The 22,051-nt window shown below is 30.3% G+C and overlaps 4 protein-coding genes across 9 annotated transcripts in view; 1 reads left to right on the top strand and 3 right to left on the bottom strand.

The window, feature by feature from the left end:
- Nucleotides 1–105: 105 nt before the first annotated feature.
- On the top strand, nt 106–2,818 carry LOC127071844 (chromatin modification-related protein MEAF6). Its single transcript, XM_051011595.1, has 4 exons — nt 106–302; nt 642–845; nt 1,045–1,081; nt 1,824–2,818. Exons 1-4 carry the CDS (start codon nt 231–233, stop codon nt 2,156–2,158), a joined length of 648 nt encoding a protein of 215 aa, XP_050867552.1. The 5' UTR covers nt 106–230; the 3' UTR covers nt 2,159–2,818.
- On the bottom strand, nt 2,403–6,905 carry LOC127071838 (cuticle protein 19-like). 5 transcript variants are annotated; one of them, XM_051011579.1, is made up of 6 exons: nt 6,648–6,905; nt 5,415–6,375; nt 4,552–4,604; nt 3,762–4,077; nt 3,320–3,613; nt 2,403–3,195 (listed from the first exon to the last, which is right to left on the bottom strand). In XM_051011579.1, exons 2-5 carry the CDS (start codon nt 5,598–5,600, stop codon nt 3,329–3,331), a joined length of 840 nt encoding a protein of 279 aa, XP_050867536.1. In that variant the 5' UTR covers nt 5,601–6,375; nt 6,648–6,905; the 3' UTR covers nt 2,403–3,195; nt 3,320–3,328. The 5 variants fall into 5 exon arrangements, with proteins under 5 accessions (XP_050867536.1, XP_050867537.1, XP_050867538.1 ...); XM_051011580.1 differs by having other exon boundaries at nt 5,439–6,375; XM_051011581.1 differs by having other exon boundaries at nt 5,589–6,375.
- Nucleotides 6,906–7,158: 253 nt separating this feature from the next.
- LOC127071840 (28S ribosomal protein S15, mitochondrial) lies at nt 7,159–8,374 on the bottom strand. 2 transcript variants are annotated; one of them, XM_051011587.1, is made up of 4 exons: nt 8,013–8,374; nt 7,789–7,940; nt 7,523–7,718; nt 7,159–7,431 (listed from the first exon to the last, which is right to left on the bottom strand). In XM_051011587.1, the coding sequence occupies exons 1-4, from the start codon at nt 8,246–8,248 to the stop codon at nt 7,188–7,190; spliced, it is 828 nt and encodes a 275-aa protein (XP_050867544.1). In that variant the 5' UTR covers nt 8,249–8,374; the 3' UTR covers nt 7,159–7,187. The 2 variants fall into 2 exon arrangements, with proteins under 2 accessions (XP_050867544.1, XP_050867545.1); XM_051011588.1 differs by having other exon boundaries at nt 7,789–7,922; nt 8,013–8,361.
- Nucleotides 8,375–8,613: 239 nt separating this feature from the next.
- LOC127071816 (midasin) overlaps nt 8,614–22,051 on the bottom strand; it is a 106,764-nt gene continuing 93,326 nt past the window's right edge. The window contains exons 16-24 of the mRNA XM_051011519.1: nt 19,854–20,001; nt 19,489–19,715; nt 19,169–19,380; nt 17,874–18,868; nt 16,402–17,546; nt 11,883–16,267; nt 9,323–11,791; nt 8,929–9,169; nt 8,614–8,859 (exon numbers count right to left, since the gene is read on the bottom strand). Coding sequence (XP_050867476.1) covers nt 8,677–8,859; nt 8,929–9,169; nt 9,323–11,791; nt 11,883–16,267; nt 16,402–17,546; nt 17,874–18,868; nt 19,169–19,380; nt 19,489–19,715; nt 19,854–20,001 — 10,005 coding nt within the window. The 3' untranslated portion in view covers nt 8,614–8,676. The remainder of the gene's footprint in view (nt 8,860–8,928; nt 9,170–9,322; nt 11,792–11,882; nt 16,268–16,401; nt 17,547–17,873; nt 18,869–19,168; nt 19,381–19,488; nt 19,716–19,853; nt 20,002–22,051) is intronic.

The following is a 22,051-nucleotide window of genomic DNA, read 5'->3' as shown; positions in this document are numbered from 1 at the left end:
AGTAAGAATACCCGCCAATCTGTTTAAAAATGTACGATTCTGATTGGATGTTACTGTTTCAACTAGCGGAAATATAATGAATCAGCTTCACTGTGTTGCGCCTGCGTGCGAATGAGCGTATTAGGTTCGTGAGTACAGAAGGTGTAGCATCGTGGGAAGTTTTTCCTTGGTTAAATCTCGGATAATATTAATCTCGATAAAATTAATTTGAGTATTTAGAAGTGAAAACAATGTCGACAAAATCCTCAGTAGATTTAAGAGCCGAATTAGCGGAACTTGTAAAGCGTAAAGCAGAAATTGCCGTAAGTAAAATACCATTGTATTTTATCATGAAAAAAAAAAAAAAAAGCTTTTTTAATCCTTTTATTTATCTTTTTAATCTAAAAAGTATTATATATATATATATTCGTATAACGATATTTTTAAATTTATTTAGAAAAAATTCTGTAGTAAAAGGATTTAGTATCCATCAACTTTTGAGGTTATCTTGTTAAGCCAAAGTTGTCTTCGTAGTTTCGTTGACTTCGTTTTATAATTTCATTGATAATCTATCTGATTACCTAGCATTTTCTGAAATGATTTTCGATGTATTATCATTGTTAGTTATTTGAATGAACCAAAATGTTATTATATTCGCATAGGATACATTAGCAAATTTAGAACGTCAGATATATGCATTTGAGGGAAGTTACTTGGAAGACACACAATTATATGGGAATATAATACGAGGATGGGACAGGTATTTAGCAAGCAATAAAAATACCAATAGTAAAGCAGATAAACGTAATAGAAAATTCAAGGAAGCTGAAAGATTATTTTCTAAATCGTCTATTACATCTATGGCAGTGAGTAATCGATCTGGATCATATTTTTGTATAAGCATATATATATTGTTATATACGTATAGAAGAATAGAGCAGCTTAATAAATATATTTGCAGTATTTCTACTTAAAAATTAAGAAAAAGTACAATTAGACATTTATATATATTATCAAATATTTTTAAAGATAAAACAGAGAGATTTATTTCGTTCCTTGTTGCAGGCTGTAAATGGTCTTGTGGAAAACACGCAAGAAAAAAGTAAGGACCTGAATGGATATACATAATTATCTATTTATTTACAAAATGAATATTTTAAAGTCTTTGTATTTCTTTTCATTATTTTCTTTTCCATAGAACTTATTATAACTTTATAATTTCTTTTCTTGCATAAGTAGTCATTTATTTCTATCTAAGTTTTTTTTTTTTTTATTTCATTTACTATGTTATATATATTATATTATATATAGAATATGCTTGTAGATATTAGATGTATCAATTGTTTGAATATTACAAGAGTAACGTTATAGAATCTAGTACCTAAGTATTCGACTGGAATCATTGTTATCAAATATAACTTTACTCAAAGTTATAGACACTGTAAACATATGCATGATGCATTAGATTTCTAAAACTGAATTCTCTTAAAACAATCATCAAATCTTTTTGTCGTACATTTTTGATATGTGATTTCACTACTACATAAAAAATATTTCAGTAATATATCAAAGTGGTAGTTCTCTTACATCCTGTTTTAGTGACAAAAATTATCTAGCTTGATCCTAGTATTTACGTCTATTCGTCAAATTTGTTTCCTTCGGTAAAAATCAATGTATAGTAGATATCTTTTGATTCTATATACATATATTTTTTAGTTGGTGTGTTCGTGTAATATGCTTGTAAAACTATTATTGCACGTATAATAAGCTTTTCTTCCATTCTACACTTCTACAATTTTCTATTACCATATTGTGTACCGTTAACATCAGCCCCATCATTCCAGTTGAACGATACAGTGAATCGGAGTCTCAAATTGGGAACAGTGGCAGCGAGGATAATTGCAACTTCAGCAATTCAAATACAATCTCTAGTAATAACAAGGAAACCAGTGGCAAAAATCACACTTCTGTACAAGCTGGATATACTCAAAATAATGGCACTGTTAGCAACCCTGATTCTGGTTCCACCCCTTTCTCAAACGGACCTATGTCCAATGGCAATTTAGAACATGTTCCTACGCCCATCAAGGATTGCCATAATAACAGCAAAGACTCGAATAAAACCAAATCTACAAACAGTGCTAAAAAAAATAGTAACAAAAGATCGAGAAACAGATAGAGTTACTAACACGAATTACATGGATTATTGGTGTTCACAGGGGATTATTCTTTATGAACGAATTTCTTTCGTTCGTATGCAAAGTAACTCTAACAGAACTACATTTTGATATTAACGTGAGCATCAATGTGTATTAAAATATCAACCTTAGAAAAAAACACAAGTTGTTGTTTGTAAAAGAAAATAGTTTTCCATGGAAGTATGAACGTTCGAAAGCAACGTGCTTCGATTAAAGTGTTTGAACATTTATATATTTGATGTGAGAAAGAAACTAATTTTAGCGTACGACTTGCGTTTAATATAAAAATAAAAGGAAAAAAAAAAAAAATCATGAGAGAACTATGTCACTTCGACATTCTTGTAATTGCAATCATCGCCACTGTTACATATTTTTAAGTATTTATATTGGTTATAGACATTTCTTTCATAAAAAAGAACGCAGTAGTAAAACTAAGAGAGAAGTTAATGCGCAAGTAAAGTACCTTAGAAAAAAATAATAATAAATTTCGTCTGAATGTGACTCATATTACCTCTGTTCGAATATAGTAAACAAATCTATATACATTAACGATACATCTCAATTCGTCCAACTGTTAGCAAGTATTATGTGTGAATATTTTATTTTATTATTTTTATATTAAATATTCTTCTTATTTCTTACATCGTGCTTTTTTTTTTTTAATTAAGATCCTCGATCCTTCTGTATAGTAGATTTTCTATCTATGCAGATTTATCGTTTATATAATAATAAAATATTGGATATAAACTAACTTTACAATAGATGATTAAGTATCTCTTATAAATATATATAAAAATAATATGCATTATATATATATACACACACATACATATACACATATAATGCATATATATACATATACATACACTATGTACCTTAGAATCGTTAAAGCACAGTCTGCATTAAGCTTCGGCGTCCTTAATAAGTACAAATTTGAAAAAGCCTCATAGTCGTTAATTCATTTTCTTCTTATTACTTTCAAGGAACTATCGTTACGCTCGTCGATCCTTTTATATGCCTAAAAAAAAAAATTAAAAAAAAAAATAAATAAAAAAAACAATCACTATATGCAAATTATTAAAAAAATAGAAGGAATGTTATCACCAAGTTAAAAAGAATACCATATTATAATATCATATTACCATAAAAGATCAATGTCGCAATTTTTTAATATCTCCATGTAAAAGAGATGCTGGTATAAATGCTTTAACATTCTCCGAAGATTTCTCTTTCTTTGGAGGCTCGCTTCTCGTGACAACAGCGTTAAAACCATTGTGATCATCAGCCGTATACGAAACGGTTCGAATCGTTCCATCGGCCTCGACCACTGAGTATTCTCCCTTCACAGTATCTCCGTCTCTTTCTTCCCACGCAGATTTAGAGTCACCGGTGTATCCATCGATAACACCATAATTAAACGAATACTTTGGATAAGACTAAAAGTAAAAAAAAAAGTAAAGATATTGAAGAAATAAATCAAAGAGGAAGCAACTGTAAACTATCAAAGAAAAATAAAAAAAAAAAAAAGAAAAGAAAAAATGAATTAATTCTGTTTTATAATATTTTTCAATAGAATTATATTACCATGTAATCGACGTCCTTTTCAACAGATTTTCGATCGGTAGCAACAACAGCGGATGCTGATTTTACGATGGGTGGTGCGACGTATACCAAAGAAGATGTCCTTGGTAATGGTTTGTAAGATATCGGTGAGGATACCTTGACATATGTAGGTGATGGTGGTGGAGCACGAGAAGAAGGAACGTTTGAACCTCTTTTCGCAGTGCTTGTAGATTTAAAAGCGCACGCGATGGCTGGTGGAATAGCATCGAGTGGCAACGAACCGACCGGTGAACACGGATAAAAATTTCGTCTACTTTCGAAATTTTCTGGATTATACCTTTTTTAAAAAAAAAGAAAGAAAGAATCTTGCATTTATTTGAAATCGACGATATACATACTTACATTTCTACGTTTTTATTGGATTATTTTGTAATCTTTTTTTTCATTTAAAAAATGATCTTTGTATATCAAAGAAAAAGAAATGAAAAAAAAAGATCATAAATTGTTCAAACGATCCTGTGTATTAATAGATATATAACCGATGTTGTTATTAAAAATGTATCATTTTTCTTCTTTTTTTTTCTGAAAATTTTCCGATCTATCTCTTTCTCATACTTTTTGAATAATTCAATATATATTTCTATCTCTTGTGTTATACATATATAATACTAAAAACGTATAGTTATATTCGAATGAATCATTTGATCAAACGTTTATAAATGATTTGCCCTTTTAATTTTGACATTCAGTAATTAATTTCCTTTGGAAATTTTCCGAATAATTAAATATACGTGTAGTTTCTATTTCTTACTCTGAATAAACGTCTGCATGATTAAACTGCAACAGGCAACATAAAAGGAGTATCTGAAAGAAAAAAGTTAATTTCGTCATCGCAGGAAGACATTCCAAAGGATGAGAGAGAAGAGAAAGAAAGAAAGAAAGACAGAAAGAAAGAGAAAGAGAGATAGCCATGCTTCGTTGCTTTCGTTGCTTATGGGAATCGCGCGATCTTTTACGAGTTGCGTATGCGTGCACCAGATATATATATCGTTTGTAAGAGTGTTGGTAAAATCTTCGTTGCATAATAGAAGTGGAAACGATGAGTTTGTACCTTATAAAGGAGTGCCTCTCGTGTATCCGTTTGGTTTAGACATACACTAATGTTCTGCGCACCTGTGTGCGCTCGTTTGAAATTAATTGCCAACCCACACGTCAATTTATCCTAACTTGTTCTCTGTTGAAACGTAATTTAGAAGAAACTTTTCTCGTGACCTCACGAACACACGGAAGACACGATTTAGAAATCTAAGATAATGATCATTGTCACCGATATAATGATATGATTTTCTAAGTAATGACAGTCGTTCAATTAATATTACGATTTCTTTTTTCTTTTCATTTCTTTTTATTTCTTCTCATTTTTTCTTCCTTTTTCTTCTTGCAATGTTAAAAAAAGAAAAGATCACACGCGCGCATAGAAAGAAAGAAAGAAAGAAAGAAATTTTTAAGGTTATTTTTTTTTTTATATATATATATATAATTTTATAAACTTCTCGATTATTCTTTTTCTCCCGTCTTTTTTTTTTCAATAATTTTATAAACTCGCTTTTAACGTATAATTCCATGATATTTATTTCTACACGCATACACACATATATACACATAAACACACACAGTTTTCCATAGAATGAAGCGTACGTTCGCACGGTGATTTCGAAACGATGAATTGCACGCGGTAAAAAGATCGACAGAGGGAACTAGTGTCGATTTGAAAAAGAACGTAAGAAACAAAAGAAAAAAAAAGAAAGAAAGAAAAGAATCATCGATACCGTTTCGAAATTTGATTACCTTAAGAAACATCGTCGTCGAACTTTTGTCGTTGACAAATCTGGTCGTTGAGTTGGCGAATTAAAAAAAAAAAAAAAAAAAAGAATAGAAAAAGAGGAAAAAGGATTCGAGAAATAAACGCTAATGAAGAAATTCGTTGTGTTTGTTTTTTTTCGATGACTCGAGATAGATATTTCACCGGCGGATTCAACGATTTCAACGATGTCTCTTTGCGAGCGCAGACGGTTGCAGCATCCAACGGCGCGATTCTTCTCCTTTATATATACCGCGAACGTTCACTCGCATTTTTCTTGTCCTCTCTTCCTCGGCTCGTCCTCGTCCTAAGACCACTTTAACTCGGGTGCAATCCAAGATCCATTGCACGACACGCGCATGGGAACAAGACGTTTGCTTAAAAATACGACTGTGTTAAAACTGTCTATTCTCTTTTAATATAAGTTACCATATCTTCTTCGATGAATACTCAACATTCTACAAAACGAAATGATCGAATTTACGTCATATCGTTTCGACGTTATATCGTTTGCTGCTTTCTTTTTCTTCTTCTTTTTTTTTTTTGTTACACCGTTCTCATCTTTTGTCTTCTCATCGTTCGATCGTTTTCACTCGTTTCGATCATATTTTTTTATAAGCTTGATTCGAATAACGTTCGATCGTTGTTCGAGTATCGATGTTCGATCCGTTACGATTTTAAAAATCGAAATTATAAAAAATCGTCTAAAAGTTAGATTCTTTTTTTCTCTCGTATATATTTTTGTTATTATGAAAGATATAAAGTTTTAATAATCTGGAACAGTAATATTTGATCATTGTTGAGCATCATAATTCTATCTATCGCGATCTAAAAAAGTAAAAATTTGATCATGGTTTTTTTGTCACAATTGAGGTTAATTATTGAAAAAAAAAATGTTAATTCTTGTTAAACTGTTTTTTATTATAATTTGTATATATGTATATGTACATATGCACGTACACACATACACACAAATTGAACGTTTTTCTCTTACAGAAATATACTTTTACGTGATTGTGTTACGTGATGATTCTAGTTATACTCACCTACACTTACGAAAGATGTACACGGAATGCAAATACAATAGTGAAAGATTATGATATCTTGCCACTCCCTACAAATTTCTCCAATTATTTACATTCGTCTTGAGATATTCCTATAATCGACATATGCTTTCTAACGAAGCTATCCAAATCTGAATCGAAGTTGATAAACCGGATATAAAGACTCGTTCAATGAGAAATTTCTTCTACCGTTTCCGTCAAGAATATTGATCAAACTGGTATGGACAGTTTTTCGTGTGAAAAAGAATGTAAACCGGTTAAGAGACAACAGAAATTGACTAAATAGTCTACTTTCGATTTTCCGTATAATGCATATTAAATATGATCGAATTGAATTAAATCAAGGAATAGGTTAGATGAATTATTAAACACGAGCTTCGTCTTTTTTTTCTTTTTCTTCTTAATAACGTTTGTTGTAGGGAAAATGAAATTTTATTATTAACACTAACGTAATTGTTATATACATATAATTTATATTCATAATGTCGTTAAATGGCGCTCGTATTAACTCGTTTATTTCTTTTAGAACTCATTCAATTTTTTTCTTACATTTTCAATATCATCTTCCGTTATAGTGGATTCTATGCCTAATTCTAATTCCTCGTTTCTAATGAAAATAAAGTCTTCCAATTTCTGTTTATAAAATAATTTCTGCTGATTTTGTAATTCTGCTTTATAAGCATTCAATTTCTCTTGTTTTATTTTATCGCATAACTTCTGGGTTAATTTCCTTAGAGAATCCTTCCTATATGGTGGAGTATTATCTCTGCATAATAAAATCAAAATGAAAAAAGGTATTAATTGTCTTGTTATTTTTTAATTTTTATAGAAAAGTGAATAAAATGACTTATGCATACAGAGGTGGTTTTTTATAAATAAGATTTAATTTTTCTAAAATCCATTCGAAACGCTTATAATCCCATGTACGCATTATTCTCAAATATTTGTTTCTTTTTTCTATTATTTCCTTTAAAAATACTTTCTTCTTCTTATCTCTAGGATTTTTTTTTATGATTTCTTGTAACTGTAATATTTCTGCTGTCATTGCAGCAACTTAAAGAGAAAAATTTATTAAAACTTTAAATACATAAATATATAAAAAGTTATTTATAAAATAACGTACTCTTAGTCTCTGGAGATCCACGATCTAATTTATGCCTTTTTACCAGTTCCAATATTTTTTCCCTTCTCAGATGTATAGTTTCTTTTCGAGGGTGAAATTCTAATGTAACTAATTTTTTTACAATCTCATCGGCACTAATATAAAATTTCCAACTTTTAGATGCAATGTTATAAATATGCGTATAATAATACTCTTATTATATGCACTCTTCAATTTATACTTACTCTTGGAGTTCTTTCGACTTGTCATATCCTGCAAGTAAGTTTGTTGCTTTTATATCATGAGGTATACCCAAATCACCGCTTTTTTTTGGTTCTGTTATGCATACTGGTTCAGGTCTAACCCATTTAACGTTATAGTCCGATAAATGAGAAGCATATTCTCTTATAAAATATTGATTTTTTGTTGTATTAACTGTAATTTTAGAAAAATATTTACAGCAATTAACTAATTTATTCATTTTGTAATATTTTTTTATTCGCAATAATTCTTTCGATTTGATACCACAGACATTACAAGTAGACGACAATTTGACTTTGAGGTTATGTATGATTAGTTATGTAGATGTTGTTGCAATTCTTATATTTTGAAATATAAAGATTAATTTCGTTTTTTTTTTTTTTTAATACATTAAATTTTATTTTTAATTTTTGGTAATATGCAGTATTTATATATTACATAAAATATTGCTTTATATTTTAAGCTCGTGATTGGTTGTATCATAAATGCGCGTTACCGATTGGTTAACTAGTCCTATATATAAAAAACGCGCGGTTTTTCAAATTTTTTACATAACATAAAGTTCCTGATATAATGAAAGAAATGTTTCGTATAATAATTTATTTTTATATAACATACAATCATATAATGTTGTTACACTTAATTGTTTTATGTATCTATTTTGCCAACAACTTCGAACCATTGTCTTAAAGCGTCGCTTAATACACCAGGTAGCATATTTATATCTCTCAAAATCATATAAAATGGAAATGGAAAACTATCCATATAAGAACGAATACCTAATAATTTTCCATCTTCGAATACAGGCATTCTTATATCTAAAATGGAGTCCTAAAAATATAAAAAGTAATCAATAATAAGTTGTCATTTTACTAATTTTGATAAAAAAAAATATATTACCTTATTTATTGGATTATCAACTATTATAAATACGAGGAAAATATCCGCTATTTTGGCTCTTCTAACAGCGTGATTTACTTTGTCAGTTCCTTCTGAAAATATACCTCTACCATCGGATAATACAACAACTAGTTTGGCATTATCAGAAGAGCTGCATTGAGTTTCAAACATATCCACGGTAAAGTCAACTAATTGTCCTACTGATGTCTTCTTTTGTTCAAATCTCATTTCTTGAATCAACCTGTATAAAATTGTTAAAAATAAGCAATTAAATTTAGAAGTTATATTTTAAGATTACAACATTTAAAATATAGGATTATATTATTATATTATCATGTGCTTTTATTCACGTTTTCTAATCAGTTTCGTTGAACGGATTATGAATTATATTTACCTGGAACCACTTTGTTCGGTGAATGTTTCTCCTAAAGGATGTAAAACACTTACACGTTCGCCGAAACTTATAACACAAAGTTGTCCTACTTCTAAATATGTCATAGCTTTACTTATTAATGAAAGAGATTCGAAAGCTAGTTCTTTGGAATGATTATCAGCCATACTACTTGAATCATCTAATGCTAAAACAATTTGGTAATCACGTTTAGAAGGTTTCGTTCTCCTTAGCCAAATTTTATCTTTTCTAAATTGACTAGCAATATATGGAATAATTTTTCGCATATTAATACGTCTCCCTGTTCTATAATCTCCTTTTAATCTTGTCGCTTTTGTAGGTTCCAAAACCAGTCTTAATTTTTCGGATAAACCACGAGCAGCTGAATCAGTAACTGCGCTTAAGTAATTCCAAGCAATTGTTGCCTCCTCTGTGGATGGTACGTAAGTCCATTCGCTTAACATTTTTTCAACTTCTGTTCTTGCTGTTTCGACCGATTTATTCAACATAGTGTTATTCTCTACGTCCATATTAGTATGAAATGTTGTATCATTTCCACGTTCTACTTTTACTGTTTCTATAACATCACCTTCTATTTCTATATTAGTCTCCATTTGATTAACTTCAGTATTATTTCCTTTTTGCGACGAGTCGTTCTTATGTTGTTCTTTTTTATCCTGAGCTAGCTTCTCTGGATTCTGTTTAGGTATATCCTCCTCTTTATTAAGATCTTCGCTTTCATCTTTATGAAGATCAACGTCCATACTCTCTTCTTCGTTTTCTTTCTCTTTGTTTTCTTCATCTTCTATATTCGATGCTTGCTGTTTTATTTGATTCTCCGTAGCTGCGTCCATTGCATAATCATCAAATTGATCACTGTTTTTAATATGTTGACACATATCGATATCATCTTTATCTTTATTTACTGACTGATCCTCTTGTTCTTGTTCCGATATTTCTTCCTGCGAATTAATCATTTTCAATTTCTTTTTCTCTGGCTCAGTTTTGCCAAGTAAACTTCGATTTTCGTCGGCCGTACCAAGATTCTTTCTTTTATTTACCTGTTTTGATTTATTTTCTTGCTGGGATACAGTATTAGTGTCATCAAGAGACGAACCTGCATGACCACTTTCTTGTCTCTCTGATTGCGATTGTCCGACGCCATTATTCTTATTATCGTCTTGACTGCTTTCCGTAGGTGTCTCTTGATTTTGTTCCGTTTGCGATTCTTGTATAACATTATCTTTAGTTCCATCTTTACTACTATCAATTTGTTCTGCAGCATCAAGTTCCTTACTTGCATCATTAGCACTAGGTGCAACCTTATCTTCTAATTCTTGTTTTTCCTCTGTCTCTTCATTCTCCTTTTCTTCTTCCTTATTCGTATCTTGTGTTTCATTCGAAGTACCTTTAGGATCTGCATCTTCATCCATTTTTCCTTCGTTATCCTGATTTTCAGTCTCTCCTTTGTCATTATTTTCATCATCACTGGAATCATCGTCCAAATCAATTTTTTCTTCCTGTTGGTCGTTTTTCTCTTCCATCGGATCTGTATTTTCATTTTCCGGTGTTTTTGAATTCTTCATATCATCTATATCAAAAGGATTTTCTTCCTCAGGATGATCTTCTTCTTCTTCCTTTCCGTTATCATCATCCAAATTCATATCTTCTGGTAAATCCAATGGTTCAGGTTCTGGTTGTGGTTGATGTTTACCATGGTAAGGATCGATTTGATCATCGTTATATTCTGGTTCATTTATTTCATTAATTTCTTTCTTTTCTTCTTCACGTTGTTTATCCTCCTCGTGATGTTCCTTTTCATCGTCACGATCTTCCTTATTCGAGCCATCGTTCGCAGTAATTTCTTTATCACCAATTTCTTCTCCCTCTCCTCGTTTTTCTTCCTCTTCGTCTTTTGATGCTTCATTATTTTCATTTTCAGATTCTTCCTCGTCATCGCCCCAAATTTCTTTATCCAATCGTTCAGCATCTTCCTCGGTTTCTCCCATTTCTTTATCTAAATCTTTATCTTCTTCGTCATCCTCTTGTTTCTCATCATTTTCATCTTTCTCAATATCTTGCAACTTGCTATCAAAATTCTCAGACATTTCAATTCCCTTATCCTCTTCTTTACAATCTTTGTCCTCTGATTTCTGTTCTTCTTCGTCAGCTCGTTTCGCATCCTCCAATTGATCTTCGCTTTCAATTCTGTCCGATACATCTTTTTGTCCTTCCCCTTCACCTAAACCCATTCCACCTGTTTTTACGTTATCTCCAGACTCTTCCGTATCACAGTCTTCCATATCTAAATCTTTGGGAACACAGAATCCATTTGTAGCTAAATCCAAGAATACGTTCAATTGTAAATACAATAGTTTGCACGTAACTCGAAAAGATGCGATTTGTTCATTCAAATAGAACTGTACTAGTAACAGATATTGTTCCATTATTGGTAAATATTGCAAGAGTAATCTGCAACAAATAATAATAATTAAAAATATATAATAAAATATTATTTGAAAAAAAGAAAAGAAAAAAGATGTTCGTTTAATAAATATTTTACCTTTTATAATCATGTTTTTCGCCTACTCTGAGTAAAAGATTTTTAAGCAATTCATATACGTGAGAAACTTTCAATTCTTCTATATTTTTTTCCAAATCTTCTATTAATTTTTCTTTTAGTTTATTCCGTTCGAAATCATCCTCTACATCTTTATCATCTTTGTCATCATTATCATCATTGTTTAAACATGGTGCATCATCTTCGCTTGTATTGGCTTTATATTTTTTTTGTACAACGAGTAAAATATTCTTTACCAGATTATCTATGCATCGTTTAATACATTCAGCATCGTTTGAACACGAATCTCTGTTTTTTTCTATTGTTAATTGTTTTAATTCTTTAAACGTATTAATACTACATTCAATTTGCGTTTGTAAAAATGTTATACTTTCTACAATCGGATGCGTAGCGTTTGTAGAAATGAAAGCATCAAATAACGTACTTATTTGCATTTTTAACATAGTAATGTTTTTGCAAGTATCTTCTAAAACTTTTAAATGATACAAATCGAAAGTTTTTTCGTTCGTCATATCTTTTACTTTCGTAGAAATAAAAACGGAGTTGAAAATTCTCGCGATTCTTCTTATCAGAATTAAATATTCGTTTAATTTAGTTTTCATGTTATCCAGAATTCTACTGTCGGAAGTATCTAATATCGGTAATGTATTTGTTTCTAAAACGAATATATTAGTTTGAATTTCGAATGGCGACTTGTTTGGATAACATTGCAAGTACAACAAAAGTTGTTCAAAACCAAGCTCCAAATTTATCATTGATTCTTTTATATTTCGAATATTGCTTTGAAATTGTTGGGAAACATCAATATGGATATCATCAATTTCTGATAAATTCATAAGAAGCACTCGAAGAGGCTTGTAGTAATTAAATAATTTACTTAAAATTAATCTTTGCTTATTAGCCATTAACATTATGTGACTCGAATAACCACGACAGCGTTCTATGTTCTGTTGACCTAGGTCAGTTTGTGTAGTACTTCTTAATATTGCATTAAGTGCATTTAATTTGATGATAGATTTATAATAATATTTATCACAATTTGTCCATTGTATAAGCATTTGTTCATCTACCTTGGATAAGTTGAAATATTTTGTTACTACAGAGATATCTAATGGAGATATTGTAAAATCAATAATTTTATCTACATTGTTTTTCCATGTTAATATGCCAGTACGATATGACACACCCATTAGATTCAAAGCTTTGAAATAATTAGCTAATATCATCTTCTTTTGTTGCAATATACTTTTTGCTTGCGATTTTTGTTTGCTTTTCGTTAATGATCTATCGATCTCAGTATTTTTTAAATGAATACTCTGTTCCATGTAATCTTGTATAAAGTTTTCAATATCCATTCTTATACAAGGATATGAACTTGTTAAAATGATTTCCTTACAATAACGTTTAGCTTTATCCAAAAGTTTTCCTACGCTCGATACAAATTCATATCTCATATCCGGATTATTAATATTTTTCGATTCTAATTTAAACTTTATATTCTGAGTATTAATACCTTTCGTTATAGTCTCAGAAATGATAAAGTCGTTTGGATTTATTATATATTCTTTTTGAGCATTATCACCTTTACAATCGTTTCCTAAATTCGCATTAGAACTTTCAGCAGTTACAGTCAAGCAAGAAAGAACATTTTGCTTCAAACTATTTTCATATTCCTTTACAAACTTATGCAATGTTCTATGGGTCTTTTCAACAGTTTCTTTAACAGACCAATAACTTATATCGTTCCAACGTGCGATTTTAACAAAATCCTTTAACTTTTTTTCAATAGGTGCTTTAAACCCTTGGATTTTCGTATTTACATCTTGTACAAATTGTTTATAATAATTATGAATGTTCCATAATATAGCTAGAAGATCTTCCTTTTCAACAGAAGGCTGAAAGTAGAGTACGTGACAATGAAACGTTAATAATAAATCAAGTCTTGTTTCAAATTCAGCGAGAGGCGATTCATTGATAAATCGTTCTAATAATTCAATCAATTTCTTTTTATCGATAGATTCATTTTCTTTGATGATATTCGACGATGTCACCATAGATACAGACTTAAATACATAACTCTCGATTAATGCATAGAGATAAAACCACCATTTGGATGTTTGTGATCGTAAATTTTCAAAGGCTGTATCGAGACAACTCTTCCAACAAGTTAATTCAAGTTTTCTCCATGAAATAATTTGTTGCGTCAATGTTAAAATATCATTCGACAAGGTAACCCCGCTATGAGCATTTTCTTCCCACTGATGTAACTTTACTAGTAATAATTCTAAACCTGTTAAAAATCTTGCAACAGGAGACGTAACTGGGAAACCATAAATTCTTTCAATAATACTTTTTATCGATTTCAAAGTAGGATGTTCGGACCATTGTTGTAAAAATTCATTGATCCTAGTTAGAATACATTCACACAATGGCAAACATTGCTTTACTTCTTGAATATTAGAATCTTTATAAAAATCATAAGATTTTTTATACGCTTTGATCATATTGAACATCATTTGTTGGGTACTTTCATTTTCAGTAGTCTGCAATGATTGCGACACTAACATATGTAAACTGTTATATAACTTTGATGTGAAATTTTCATTTAGATTGAATTTAATATTCTTTAACAACAGATGTGCTATTTCGTATCGTTGTAACAAAGGACGAATGTAATTAGGTTCTACGTTATCGTTTTCACGGAATATCCATTCGCACTTTACGAAAGACGTAACGATTGTAGAATGAATTTGTTGAATTTCTTTAATATCGTCGTACGAAATGATATCGTTATAGGATTCTTTTAATTCCGTGGATGTAACAGTTTCTTCTAAATTCATTTCCATAGCATTTTCTATGTCACCGAAATCCCTCTCTCGATAAGTTGGAAAGAACTGTTCAAGTTCGGAAATAAGATCTTCGTCATCGTCATTATTTGTCGGAAGAGATTTATTCTTGTAAAGACATTCTTTTTCCGCTGCTCGTTTTTCAGTTTCCTCTTGCTGTTGTTTCCATATGGTCACAAGTTGTTTCAACGATTCGTTCAATAATTCCCAATGATCTTTTGACAAATCTCTGTTTAATACGATATAATTATATAATTCGTACAAGGCGCATTTAACGATACGGAATTGTTCTTTAACAGAGACCGAACTATCTTCTAAACGTAAGCTTTTACTAATGACGAGTTTGGTATAATTTGATGTACACGTATTAACTAAATTTAATAAATTCTCTTGTCCCGATCCAATAGTTGGATAACGAATCATGTTATAAATTAATTTCTCTAAGTTGCCTTTTTTAGAATCTGCTATGATAGAAGTTATTCCTTTTTCCGTTTCATTAATTAAAAGGGAAATACCTTGCTTTAAATGTATCAATGATACGAGTAAAGGAAGGACTATGTCAGGATAAAAAGAATAATATTTAATCTCTATTTGCTCTGCAAAACGTTGTACCGATAAGTACCACGTTTCTCCTTCTCTTAATGCATCCTCAGCAATTTTGATAGATTCTTTCGATGGATTTTCTTCAATCATATTTATAGCAAATGTTAAACGATCGATGTGTTTGTATATTATTTCGTAAGACGTAATTGTATTTCTAAAATTCATAACGTCTTTACTCAACATCGTAAAGTCTGTCGATGATGGTCGGAAAGCTTTTGAAAGTTTCAGATTATCTTTTTCTTTGGATACCGTCTCTAAATATTTTCTCATCGCTAAATATCGAGGATGAACGTTTTCGTTAGACGTTTTCAAAATATGAGACTGCAACGAATTTATATATATCGCTGTCTTACAATCTTCGATATCTTCTTCTAGACATTTTAGTTTCAAACTAATCTTATGTACAGGATCGATATAACCCAAATTTCCAAATATCAAAAGTTCCAAGTATCCAATTAATATCCATGTTCTTCCTCTTTCGACAACATCGTCATTCATATCTACGTTCCTAAATTTCTTTCTTATTTCACGTAATTCGTCTATAGGTTTTAGATATTCGTTCAAATATGTGCTTTCTATTTCATTCTTTTTCTGGTTCCCTTGCTTTTCAATCGTAGAAACGATTAATTTTTCAACATCATTTTCAGAGTACATGTCTTCTACAGCAGACATATACAAATTCAAATAAAATTTCATTATAGCAAAATCATTGTTGGTACAATTGTAACATTTTGATGTTAAACTAACGCTGTTGTGCCACAATATATCGTTCAAATTATTTAATTGTTCAGTACGAGACGTGTACGTGCCTAATGTCGTTGCAGCAAGAATTCTATCTTCTTTACGTTGTTCTGTTCTTTGCAATATCAATTCGAGTATTAAATTCATCAATATAGTTCCACCGACGTGTTGATTTGTCTAAATATAAAAATGTAGATATATAAGAATTTATTATGAATTATTTTAATATAAAATTATATTTTGATACTATTACTAGATATCTACATGTATATATCTATAGATATATATTAGATATTATATTATTACTTTACCTTAGGAACATCATAAATGACAATAGACGTTTCTACATCATCGTTACTTATACCATTCCAATGTAAAAGCATTTTAGAATCCTTTACAGCATAACTGTTCTGAGTAAATTGAGATAAGAGGACGCATAATTCAGGCATCAATAACATTCGTTGATTCGAGTCTGTCTCGTTAGAAAATATCGTAGATAATATGGCAATCAAATTGGCAGGTATGCTGGGTACTTTGGCAAAACTTTCTAACAAATTTTCTAAGGAGGTATCATTGTTCGTCGTGTTTTCACAAACTTGTCTATAAGAGCTATGTGCTAGTAATAAAAATAAGTATTCGTAAATTGGCCACAATTGTATATTTGAAGACATCTTGATCAATTCTTTTGGATCGATAGAATTGATTTTTTCTAAAACCATGGATACTTCCATTGGCGTATTTAGATTGAAATGATTCGATTCGCAAAATTCTTCGATTTCGGATATTCCCTGTAAAACAGAATTATCTGATATCGGATTAGAATAAATTTTAGTCCACAAAGATATCATCTGATAACGCATCGTTATTGCATCGTTCGTTTGAATAGATATTATCTTAAGCTCTTTTTTTATAGACTGATCATTAGTACCATCGTCCCATGGTAAAAAACTTTTTAATGTTTTTCTTATCTTTACGTGTACGCTCATCGACGTCTCAGAAATATGTGGTAAGGGCAATATTAAATGCTTTTTTATAAGTTTCGTTATTTTTTTAAACGGATCATGGGTCGACAATAACAAATGATTTATTTCATTCACCATAACGAAAAAATTGTTCATTTCGTTAATCGTTATCTCAGATATCGTGGAATCCGTTTTACAAACTCGATATAATTTATATACAAATTTAATCAACCATCTGTAATATACTCTTAATAACAGAGTCATTTCTTCAAGATTTATTATTTGTCTTTCGGATTTATTTATCAAAGTCGTTTCACCCAATTGAAGAAATCTGTTGCAATATTTCAAACCTTGTCTGAATTCCACATAAGCTTCGTTATTTATTAACAAAGCATTATCTCTGAGTAGTGAATGAATGCACGTATTTGTTTGATAAACCAATTTTACATAATCAGTTAGAAGCGGTTGGTTCTTTATGTTCGACGTAAGTTTATCTGAAAAAAGAAAGTGATTATGAATGCGACGTAAATCATATATATTTTTCACTTTGAGACAGTTTGACGTTTAAAGTAAATATATTTATTCTTGAAACATAATTCTTTCATGTAATTAACAGACTTAGAAAAAAAGAAAAAAAGAAAAAAATAGCGTGTGACCAAAAAAAGAGAAAAAGAAATGCATGTGTGAAAACGTTGATTTAGACCACTTTCATAATTGTTAACACATACATACATACATACATATATATATGTATATATGTATGTATGTATGTATGTATGCATGTATATTTATATATATTCTATTTACAAATCCATACTTACTATGATATATTGCATTGGAGTATTGCTTCACAGACATTGTTTTCTCTTTCTCATCAACTAAACTTTCATCCAAGATCGTATCATCTATAATGATCATAGTTCGCAAATATAACAGTAAAGCTAGTTTATTAGCGTCATTCATTACTTCATCGTTTGTGTCGTTAACCGCAATCCCTGGTAAAAATGCAAGATCCCAAGGTAAAGATCTCTTGGCTATATGAAAGTTAAATGACAAAACTTCATCCGCCAATAAATTGTTCTTTCTCGCAAGATCCATTAGAAGAGTATTTTTTTCTTTGGTCAACATTTTGGAGAACCACAAATTTCTGATCTCAACGTCGGTCAACGTAGATCTTTCATAAAGATCTATCAATAAATAAGGTAAGACTTGTTTAACGTCAACGTTTAACATTTCCAATTTTTTATTCGCCATTAAATCGACCATATCGTTCCAACAACTCGACGTCGGTGTTAAATCATTTTTCATGGGATTAGATTTATATATCTCAATGGCTGATTTTAATAGAAGACCTTCCTGTCTGATAATCGTTAGTTTAGTATTTTCTTGTATATTTCTAATGCTCCAAGTAGCTGCATCAAGATCAACAAAATTATTATTACTATTGCTTATTATGAAAGCATCAATAATTTCCTCGATTACGGAGACCAAAAATTCTTTTATTTCTGGCGTCCTCGTTGACCTGGCTTTGATGTACACGTCAATGCACGCGATTCTAATTGCCTGCCTTGAGGGAAAACCGCGAGTAAGTCGACGAGCAACCAGAAATGCGGAATGCATTAGGTCAACTATATTGAGTTTATCGATCGTAACGATTTCTTTCGACATTCTTTCGTATATCTCAACTAAAGCTCTTTGATGATGACACTTAGTTATTCCATAATGATGTAACATCGATTTCAAATCCATTCGATCGTAATGAATATTTTCTTTTGGACCAATCATGTAAATTTCTACACCACGATTACGCATTGCCCTGAAAAAAAATCAATATACACATACATATATATAGAAAACATTAGATCAATCGACGAAACATGATAATCTTAATTAATTTTTATCGTTATGCTATAATATAAATTACAAAAATAGAATCATATTTCAAGGAATTTAATGGAGCTATCTATGTTCGATAATCGATATTTGTTAATATTGGGATATAATTAAATGCTTTTAATTAACATCGTTTCCAATCTTTTTCGATATTCGATAGAACTTCTTTCTTTTCTTTCTTTTCTTTTTATTTTCTTCTTTTGGTTCGCACCATAATATCTACCTGGAAATTTCTCCATAACGAGGATCCATCGTTAAGAACAAGCGAAAATTTTTATGCGGCTTAATGGTGATCACATTTCCATGATTATCGACTCCTCTTTCGCCGATGGTTAGAACACCATTTGGTTCTAATAACCCATTAAGTCGGTCCAACACCGCTGGACTGCAGAGATTTACTTGATCGATGAGAAGCCACGTGCCATCACGAAGACACTGAACAATTTTATTGTTGTTATTATTATTTACAAAAAAATTCCTTTTTACTTCGAACAGCGATAATTTTTATTGAACAAAAGAGACATTTCGAGCGACAAATCTTACCTTCACTAATACGCTATCGACCCATTCAAACTTGCCACCAGCATTTAAACATTTCTCTTTTTCTACGAACGTTGACAATGCTTCCAACTTAATCTCGATTTCTTTTAACGCGAACTCGTAAGAAGGTTCCAAAGTTTTTATTTTTGAAACCAGCTTTGACAATTCGTCGCTCTTCCGCAAAAAGAGCTGCGTTTCCGAAGCCATTGTTCTCGTGTTATCGTTTTCATCTAGAATTTCACGAAAGATCAATATATATTTTATATATATATATATATATATATATATATAAAACACGACGGTAATTTTTATGATAAAAGTATTATAAATATTACAGACATTTATTAAATACGAATAAATCAATTTACCGTCTGAAAGACGCTTCACTCTTTCTAAGAGAGCATGATAACTGGCAAGTTGTTCCAAGTCGTTGTTATGGATTTTTCTCTTCAAACTTTCCAAGAGCAAGTCTTCCGTCCGCTCGAGCAATTCTTCCAGATGTCGATTATAATCGATCTAAACGAAATGAAAAGAACAGTGAGAGTTAATAAAAGGGAGGAAGAAAAGAAAAGAAAAGAAACGAAAAAGAACAATTATATAATAATAATAATGATAATAATAATAATAATAATAATAATAATAATAATAATAATAATAATAATAATAATAATAATAATAATAATAATAATAATAAATCTTTCATTTTCAAACTCCATTTTCATGAGAATGATCCTCTCACTAGATTTGTATTTATGAAATACATAAAAAAAAAAAAATAAAATTAAAGTAGATAAAAATTCATAAGATATAATCCCTAATACATATACATAATGTCGAACTTATATGTGGATGAGTTTGTGTGTAAGTGAGTTTGTATATGTATGCGTGTGTGCTTGTAAAAATTTCATCACACGTTTACCATTTACGAGTTCACTAGCCGAACACGTAGTGGTATAAGAATAAAACTTTTGATGCAAGGATACCATCCATTGCTAGGTACCTACGAACTGCCTTCGATTTTCTTATTTTCATTTCTTTTTTTTTTTTTTCTTTTATTTGTCTTTTTTTTATAAGGTCAGAAATATTCAACATCGAGGTTAAACGATTTCCTTTTAGAAGTATACAGGAGGAATGAGAATGGAAGATGGCGAAATGTGGTAACTCCAAGTTCTTTCTCGTAGCTATTTTATTATGAAGGAAGCCTCGTAAATCACGGTGATATAAAATGAACTCGTCTACTAACTCCTCCCTTCTTTCTTCCTCTCAGTCTACTCTTTCTCTTTTTACGCCATTCCTGACGCCTCATCGATCTGAGAAAAGGATAATAATATCCTATGCTATTTTATAGGAATTCTTCTTTTACATGAATGTTAACATATATATACATACATACATACATATATATATATATATATGTATGTATTAGGATGTACATATATGTATGTATATATACATAATATATTTACATATTATATATATATATATGTACGTATATGTATATATGTATGTAGTAGGTATGTCAATATACGAATGATACACGCATTTTTCGGTAAATTCAACGGATATTTCGCAGGTGGTACGAATGAAAAATTTCATTTTCAGAAGAATATCCGTTAGGATTATCCTTTAGAGGATAAGGATCGTCAGAAATATTCGCCCGTGAATCAACGTGATTGATGACTATTCCTCGTGCCTATCTCCGTTTTACGTCACTATGGATTTTCATGGCTATTTAGCTTCAAGTAGTAAGACATTTTTTCCGTCAACTCTTTCGAATTTTTTCCCTTTTTTTTTTCCTTTTATTCTTTTTCTTCTTTTCCTTTCTTTCTTTTCTTCCCTTCTTCTTCTTTCTTTTTTTTTTATCAGGATTCAATAAATTTACATACCTTTTTTTTCTGTCGTAGATATGAATACTAAAAGAATTTTATAATGTATTTAGTTTTTTTAATAACTCGTAGTAATCGAAGACATTTATTTATTTATTTATTTTTTTCCGTATACATTCTTTTCTTTTTTTAAACTACGTATTTCGTCCTTGTTCAAAGATATATAACTATTGTTAAAAAAAAAAAAAAAAAAAAAAAGAAAGAATTTTACATTCAGATATGTTGACAATATCGAGCAAACGATTTTCCAAGATTATTTCGTTTTCATAAAATTCGAAAGAATATTCTAAAACGTCATGGCGAACCGTTGCCATCGTTCGAGCGGTACCTAGGTGGTATTGAACGACAAATTCGTACCTTTTTATGATATCGTCGAGAATCCTCTCTAAAGACGAAATTTCATTCACGAACTTTAGACTTCGACCGACTTTCATACGTGTGTGCATATATATATATATATATATATATATATATATATATATAGGAAATTTCGAGTTCGAATGAAATTCGAATAGTTTGAATTGAACGAGTGGCGTTTGTCATTCATCGTGACGAATCGCAATTCATTTATGATGAAATCGTCGAATTTTTTTTCAAAATCGAAATAACGGATCAATCGTTAATCGAGGCTCCTATGAGTTTATTTTTTATAACGAAAGATAACGTAAAGCTAAAGTATT

Source organism: Vespula vulgaris, chromosome 23 (genome assembly GCF_905475345.1).
Source record: "Vespula vulgaris chromosome 23, iyVesVulg1.1, whole genome shotgun sequence".
Classification (NCBI taxonomy): Eukaryota; Metazoa; Arthropoda; class Insecta; order Hymenoptera; family Vespidae; genus Vespula; species Vespula vulgaris.
The sequence above is the reverse complement of the archived record's forward strand: the minus strand, read 5'-3'. Positions and strand labels throughout refer to the sequence as shown.